The sequence below is a fragment of the Merops nubicus genome, unplaced genomic scaffold (assembly GCF_000691845.1).
Source record: "Merops nubicus isolate BGI_N331 unplaced genomic scaffold, ASM69184v1 scaffold41949, whole genome shotgun sequence".
In the NCBI taxonomy this organism is placed as follows: domain Eukaryota; kingdom Metazoa; phylum Chordata; class Aves; order Coraciiformes; family Meropidae; genus Merops; species Merops nubicus.
In genome coordinates this window covers 240-8,037 of record NW_008632506.1, presented here as the reverse complement: position 1 = coordinate 8,037, position 7,798 = coordinate 240, and the positions used below count along the sequence as shown (strand labels likewise).

General features: G+C 53.5%; 1 protein-coding gene across 1 annotated transcript in view; it reads right to left on the bottom strand.

The window, feature by feature from the left end:
- GMEB1 (glucocorticoid modulatory element binding protein 1) overlaps window positions 1-7,275 on the bottom strand; it is a gene marked incomplete at both ends in the record, with an annotated part of 7,640 nt that extends 365 nt beyond the window's left edge. The window contains 7 exons of the mRNA XM_008947927.1: window positions 1,238-1,360; window positions 2,515-2,652; window positions 3,306-3,434; window positions 5,056-5,210; window positions 5,603-5,706; window positions 6,046-6,170; window positions 7,090-7,275. Coding sequence (XP_008946175.1) covers window positions 1,238-1,360; window positions 2,515-2,652; window positions 3,306-3,434; window positions 5,056-5,210; window positions 5,603-5,706; window positions 6,046-6,170; window positions 7,090-7,275 — 960 coding nt within the window. The remainder of the gene's footprint in view (window positions 1-1,237; window positions 1,361-2,514; window positions 2,653-3,305; window positions 3,435-5,055; window positions 5,211-5,602; window positions 5,707-6,045; window positions 6,171-7,089) is intronic.
- Window positions 7,276-7,798: the final 523 nt, after the last annotated feature.

Sequence of the window (7,798 nt, the reverse complement as noted above, 5' to 3'; positions counted from 1 at the left end):
CAGGTTTGGGATCTCTCCAGAGCAGGAGACTCCACAGCCTCTCTGGGCAGCTGCTCCAGGCTCTGCACCCTCACCCCAAAGAAGTTTCTCCTCTCCTGCCACCTGCTCAGCCTGCTTTGGCCAACTGTCAGTGCCTGGGTAAGGACCATGCAGTGCCCTGTACCAGTCTGCTACTCCTACTGATGAAAGGATGGACATTTCTGCTCCCCAAGCTGCACCTACTACCAGGGAGAGTGGGCAGACCCCCTGGGCAGTAGGAACTGCTTCCTGAGCTTGGCCAAGTCCCTTCCACAGGAGCCGAGCACCTGTACAGGTAACAGAGGGCAGGATTGCCTGAGTCAGTGAAACATCTCACTCACCCCTTATCATGGACTGGTTTGGGCCAAAGGGACCTTTCAAGGTGATCTGGTCCAACCCCCTGTAGGGAGCAGGGACATCCCCAGCTAGAGCAGGGTGCTCAGAGCCCCGGCCAACCTCCCCTGGGATGGTTCCAGGGATGGGGCAGCGACCACCTCTCTGGGCAGCCTGGGCCTCAGCATCACAAATCTCTTCCTTCTCTCCAGTCTACATCTCCCTCTTTTAATTCCAAACCATCCCCCCTTGTCCTGTTGCAACAGGCCCTGCTAAAAAGTCTGTCTCCAGCTTTCTTGCACTTCCTTGAACACTGGAGGTCAGAAGCAGTGCAGCAGCCTCACTTATCCAGGGCAGCAGGGGACTGGGACACCCCAGAGAAGAACAGGTCCTACAGCACACGGTGAGGGGGGAGACATCCAGCAAGAGGCTCTGGTGAATCTAGGTCAGGCTCTTGGCTTCAGTGCAGGGGAATCCATTAAAGACATCCGATAGCTCCACACCCAGACAAGGAGACAACTCAGCACCCTGTCCCCAGAGCACCCAGGCCCAGCAGGGCAGCACCCACAGCTCGGGTGACTGTGGCACAGCTCTGAGCTGGTGGCACCTCTCTCCTAATGCCAACGGGATCACACGCACCCCCAGCACCCTGCCTGCAGCCAAGGGCACACACTTTGGGCTGGCAATGCCCCAAGCAACTGCTCACTGGGAGGGAAGGGAGAGAGGAAATTCCACACAAGCTCTAGGAGGGAAAGGAGTTGGGATGAGTTTGTTTTGGGGCAGTGTGTATTGAATAATAACCCAAACATGGTTCCTATGTGGAAGGAAATTTGGATCACTTGCTGAGAGCAGGAGGATGAGAAGCCTCACTGGGTGCTGACTGTACCTGCCAGTGTGTAAAGAAACTGCTCCTCTCCTTGCTCTGTCTGGTTTTTCCTGTTGTCCAGAACCTTCTTGACTGTGTCCATCAGGCCAAACGTGTGGGCGACGTTGTTCAAGACAGCAGCATCTGCAAGGGAAGGGCACAGGGCTGAATTTTCTGCCCTTTTTGGTAAAATCACCTCTGTTCTTTCCCAAGGGCAAACCCAACTCCTGCATCCTTCTGACATCCAAGGACTATATAGTTCCATTCACTCGAGAAAGAAAATGAAACAGAGATGTGTCACCCAAGCAGCTCAAAATTGCTGCAAATGAAAGCATAATTTGCAATCACAGAGATACAAACGAGCTCTCCACCTCCAAATCACCACCCCATGCTGCTGACAGTGCCATTAACATGCCAGCTCCACTGAAAGCTGTGCAAAATCTCTGTTATAATGCACTGACTTCAATCACAGCTTCCAAAAGCTGCCGCCTACCAGACACAAAGATCTGCCAGCCCAAAGCTAAATGAGAAAAATTTTAGAAAAATTAAATAAATCCTGGGTAAAATGAAGTTTGTGGCTCCATGGATGTTCACTCAGCAAAAGCATCAAGAGGTGCTCTCAAACCCCGTGCTCACCAGGGCATGTGCTGAACTGGATTAGGGCACTCATCCAAGTTAAAAATAACCCTACAGAGGGGAGGGGAGTTATTTTTAACCCAGATTAATTCCCTCATCTGGTTCAGCCCAAAAAACAGGTTTTCTGGCACAAGTGAAGACAGAAGGAGAAGTGAGGGGGCAGGACCTGTTTGAGCCTGCACTGCTATGGAGGAAAGTGTGTGAATAACTCTGGTCTGAGAGGTGAATCCAGGGAGGTTTTCCTGCAATGCCAGGGAGGAAAGTGTTGGAATAACTCTGGTCTGAGAGGTGAATCCAGGGAGGTTTTCCTGCAATGCCAGGGAGGAAAGTGTTGGAATAACTCTGGTCTGAGAGGTGAATCCAGGGAGGTTTTCCTGAGGGCTGGGAGCTGAGGAGAGTCACCCAATGGTCTCAGCAAGCTGCCAGGGTCGCTGTGCCCAGGGAAGGGGGTGGCACCTTGGGTCCTTGTGCCTTGAAGCTCTTCACAGTTGGGCAGGCTGAGAGCACACCCAGACTCAGCTCACGGGCAGGAACTCTCTCACCAGCCTGACTCAACTGCTTTAAATGCTGGGGATAGATCCTTGTCACTTGTTTTTGCCTGCAGCTGCCTTTCTGAGCATCCTTCCCCACTGCAGAGCCAGAGGCTGTGGCTCATAACCTACCTGTCATCTGGAAGGGAGACTGACCCAACCTCTGCTGGACGCCTCTTAGGACTTCTTCAATCTCCTTCTGGATGTTGCAGACAACCTCTTCCATCAGCCCCACATCAGCTATTCCTTTCCAGAACATCAGCGTGTCCTCTGGCACAAGAAGAGTGGAAAAAGAAGTCAACACATACAAGCATTTGGTACTCTCCCCTCAAACCTTTCAGGAAAGAGTAACTCTGCAAGATGACTTCTCATTTGGCCATTGGGGTGGATATGATATGTAAAAAAAGAATAAACCCTAAGAAAGAAAACAGATCCAGGCAACAAACCAGTTTTCAAGCAGCACCATGACTTCCAAGGTGACATTTCACTGCCTCTGTTCATCTTTGCAAGACACAGAGCTTAAAAATCTTTGTTTGAGGAGGTTCTGCCTAAGCTTCTGTACTGATCTGAAGAAGGAATGCACAGCACCATGGCCAGAGAGACACGGCCAAGACAGCTGGTGGGGCACTGACAATTGCTGTTCCCTGATGGTTCCAGCCTGGCTCCAGGCTGGCAGGCTATTACATCCTTAGAATGAACACAAAACAAAGCCCCTCACTGTAACTAATTTGGGGGGATCATCCCCTTGGCACAAGGCCAGGGCTGGGGTCCCCCTCTGCCTGCAGCCTGGGAAATGCTGGGATGGCCAAGGGCTGGGGGACAGCTGTCATTGCCTAAACTCTCCTTCTTTTCAGGCTGTCAGTCTCCAGAACAGGCGTGTGAGGAGAGGGGAAGGAAACAGCCACCAAGCAGCCTGAGCTTACCTGAGATCTCATCCGTGTCCTTCTTCATGCCCTCCTCAGTGGCCATGGTGACAGCAGCTGTCAGAGCTGAGTTCCACTCGATGCCCTCCTCCATGCTCTCCTCTGACAGTGCAATCTGGGTGATGCTCCCTGCCAGAGAGGCAACGTCAGCCCCCTCTGCAGCACCCCCAGTGCCAGCCCTGAAGCCCAGCTTTGCTTTCCAACCCCCCCCCTAGCCCCCTCCAGGCTCTTTATCCTCCCCCTCAGTCTCTCGTGGTCAGGTTGTTTGTGTCTGGCTTCTTTTAACCAAATTAGCTAACAGCAAATATTGTTGCTGCTCATTGGAGTTGTGATTGGGAAAGGCTCCAGGGCTTCTGGAGGAAAAAAGCACGTGCCCTTCAGACAGCAAAGTGGAGCCCTGGCATAAAAAGAGCCAAAAGAGATCAGAATAAAGATGAGAACAAATAAGCCTCAGCCTGGGCACCCTTCTCCCCATGGATCATCAGCAGGGAGCTCTGCACCTCAGAGATGCCCCCAGCTCTCAGGAAATGACAGGGTCCACATCCAAGCTGCTTCACAGAAGGGAAATGGAGCTGACTCAACCCAAAGTTTCTGAATCAAATTTGGAACTAAGCCAAGCTGCAGCCACTGGAAGGTTTTACCATGTGCTTTCCAGGAGATTCTCCTCAGCCTATAGACAGTTCTGCCACCCCACCCAGCCAGGGCCCTGGAGAAATGTCACCTGCCCAGCTGAACAACGTGCCTCACCTGGGAGGAGTTTTCTCCCTGGCCCTCAGCAAAGAGATGACTTTCTGCTTGGAAGCACGGGATTCACTGAGGATTTGCTGTTCTAAAGACAAGCAGATCATGTCCAGCCACCATACCCCACTCATGTCTGTCCAGGGGATGTGGAGCAGGCTGATCTGGAGCAGGTCAGCAGCCCTACACTAATTCCTGTGTGTTAGCTCATCCCCTGCTTGTGCAACAGACCCTCTAACAGGACAGACATGAGCTCTCTCAGGTGTTTGCTCACGTGGTGACCCCAGAACAGGGATCCCTTCAAGGTGAGCCTGCCCTGGCTACCAAAGCTGCCTCCAGTCACGGCTGCTTTCCAGCCCTTGTGTTACTGCAGAGCAAAGCTCCCTGACAGATGCTGCTGGGACCTCCCTGAGCAGACACGAGAAGCATTTTCCTTCCTAAGAAACCAGCACAGTCTTCTGAACTGTGGGACTGAGGGCTGGAGCCCTGGTGCTGGGAGGCCAGGCTGAGGGAGCTGGGCTTGTTCAGCCTGGAGAAGAGAAGGCTCCAGGGAGACCTTCTGGTGGCCTCTCAGGACTTCAAGGGGCCTGTCAGAAAGCTGGGGACAGACTTCTGAGCAGGGCCTGTTGCAATGACAGGACAAGGGGTGATGGTTTTAAGCTAAAAGAGGGAGATTTAGACTAGAGAGAAGGCAGAGATTGTTGCTGCTGAGGGCGGTGAGCCCCTGGCCCAGGCTGCCCAGAGAGGTGGTCGCTGCCCCATCCCTGGAACCATCCCAGGGGAGGTTGGCCGGGGCTCTGAGCACCCTGCTCTAGCTGGGGATGTCCCTGCTCCCTGCAGGGGGTTGGACCAGATGAGCTTGAAAGGTCCCTTCAACCCAGACCAGTCTGGGATTCTATCACTGCCATGCTACACCTGGGGAGAAGAGGCAAAGTGTCTGCTGGGGAGAGATTAACCCAATTTGATGAGCACAGGGAGGGAGCAGGATGCCCAGAGGGAACCCATTTCCTACCATCAGCAGAGGTGGGGGTCTGCACCACGCTCTGCTGCCCTGGCACAGGAGCTCTGGCACTGCTGATGAGGAGATCAAACTTGGTGCTCCGGCAGGTGTTGGTGCAGACCTTGTCGTGCTGGTAGAAGTCAATCTGCCCCGAGTCCATCATCTTCCTGTGCAGGGAGTGGGGAGAGAACCAGGCTCAGCTCAGATCTCAGCCTGGAGACAACAGGGAGCATTCCAGGTAGGAACGCTCTGGCCAAGGGAAGGATGGAGGAAGGGAGACCCGGCACCACTCAGCACACAAAACATCTCCTGCAGGGCTCCCAAATGGCAAAGGCACCCCCCAGCCTCACACAGAGGGATCCAGCTCCATTCCACCCCCACCAGGTCCCTCAGGTGAGGAATCCAGCCCCTCAGACCACGGGGCCAGCACCTCTGCAGGCGACTGGCCAGGTAATATGACATTGCAGATCTCCCAAGGACTGCAAGGCAGACAAAACCCCTGCTGGGGGTCCTGCAGTGATGAAGCCCTAAAACTGGATGTGGTGGGCAAGTCAAATACCTCAGCATGATTCCCCCCAGGCGAATGGCTCTCTTCCAGTCCTTCAGGGTAGACTTCCCAGCCAGGTGAACAAAGTGCTTCGGGCTGATCAGTTGGTCATTGAACTGACAAGGAGATAAACAAAGGCTCAGTGAACAGGGTAACATCACTTTGGAAAGCTCTTGGGACATCCAACCCAGCCAGCCCACAGCTCATCTAAACAGAACTTTGCTTTAAGCAGTCATTAAGAGCAGTGCTGAAATATAAGGTGGGTGATAGGCTTTAACTCCCTCACCCACTCCTCCTTTGCTTCTCCCTATGCTAGAAACAATTTTAGCACTGATGATCCAGCACGCTGCAGAGGCAAAGCCACTGGGCTCCAGGAGAAGGCTCAGACAAAACACAAAAGGAAAGGAAGTGCTGGACCTTGGGAGCAGAGGAACCTGCTGGGAAAGCTCCCTTACCTTCACACACTTGACATTAATTCCTGGACAGACAAACTTCTTCCAGAGCAGGATGGCTTTGCTCTCCCCACAGGTGATGGGGTAGGCGATCTCGATCTCCTCGTTCGTTTCGATGGTGCTGGGGTCTGAGGGAGGAAGGGGTGAAAATGAAACTTTCCACCCAAGAAGCTCAAATCCCACAAGGTCCTGAAAGCTCACAGGTTGTGAGGCCCACGCGCAGGAAACCAAAGGAAGGGTTGTTCCCAGTTCAGGATCAGTCCTCTCTCAGTCTTCTCCCTTTACTAGGTCTAACAGCAACTGGCATCTGCTTTTTGACACAGTAACACACAAACTGAAGCTCATCTATCAGGAGAATATGGGATTGGAAACTCAACACATCTGTAAGGGGGTCAGTGAGAACAATCTTGTGGAAAGCACGGATAGCTCAGATTCCTGGGAGCTCTGCTATCTCTTTAGCAGTGCTATCAGATCTTTACTGACAACATATTCTCTTTGCACACAGAGTTTCTGCTGACTTCTGAAGACCCACACCCACACAGGAAGCAAAATAAGATCTAGTGACAGCACCTAATGATAGGAGCCTTTTCCCACAAGCTCCTCAGGATGGCAGGGAGCACGTAGAGCCAACCTGTGTAGTTCCTCCTGAGCATCCAACCCAAACTGTTGGGCTGCCTGTTCAGCAAACAACCAGCACTCAGAGCCTGATGCCTCAGCTGGCACAGACACAACCACCATCCTCACAACCATCACTCCTGCCTGCGAGCGTCACAGACTAGGGTGAAACCTCGGCTGCCCTGGACCCCGTGGGAGCCCTTACCATTCACTGCAGGACAGCCAGGATCTCACTTCCAGGACTTTGAGACCAAGCAGTAACAGCAGACTCTTATTCCAGAGTATGCCCAGACCCTGCACCCACATCCATGCCCGGGAAACAGCATCTGCAGGGGCAGAGCCAGAAGGAAGCCCAGCGAACTGGAGAGCCCAGCTCTGTGGCGACCAGCCCTGCAGAGGAGGGGACTGTGCCCACGCCAGGCAGGAACTCACCGATCCCTTCCTCCAGCTTGTGGATGGTGTGGGTCTCCACGGCCACCACGGCGGCGCTGGCCTCCGAGCCCTCCTGGTAAATCCTGTTGTGGAAGCAGCCATCCGTGAGCAAAGCAGGCAAACCATGGGAAATGACAATTTGCAGCAGCAGGGTTAAGAGTTTGGGTGGTTTCTTTCTCGCCTGCGCTCGGGGAGGGGGATTTTGTTTCAGAGAGTTTCAGCCACAGGCATTTTTTTTGGCAGGTATGAGAACCAGAGATAATCCCAAGGACTGAACCAGGCAGCAGCATTCCCAGTGCTGTCGCTGCTGCCAGTGAAGCAGCTTCCCCGCTCTGATGCAGTTACTGAGGGACAGCAGGAAGCAGAGCAAAATGTCCCAGGATTTCCAGCCCTGGGTGACACTGCAGCACCAGCAGTCACTCTGGGAAGTCACCATCAAGCCCACAGCCGCCCTGCTCTGTACTGTTAGCAAACTAGAGGCAGTATATCTAAGCCCTGACGGATCTTGAGTGAAGATGAAGAGCCTGGTGGCAGCAGTTTCTCTGTGGCAGCTGCCAGGGGTACCACAGAATTCCCTCCAGCAGCTCAGCTTCGTTGTATTTGAGTGGAGGATTATTTCAGGGCAACACTGGCACAGAGACATGCGTGGATCTGGACACAGGGGCACAGACCCACACAGAGTGTGGCAAAAACCCACCCTGGGGGCAGA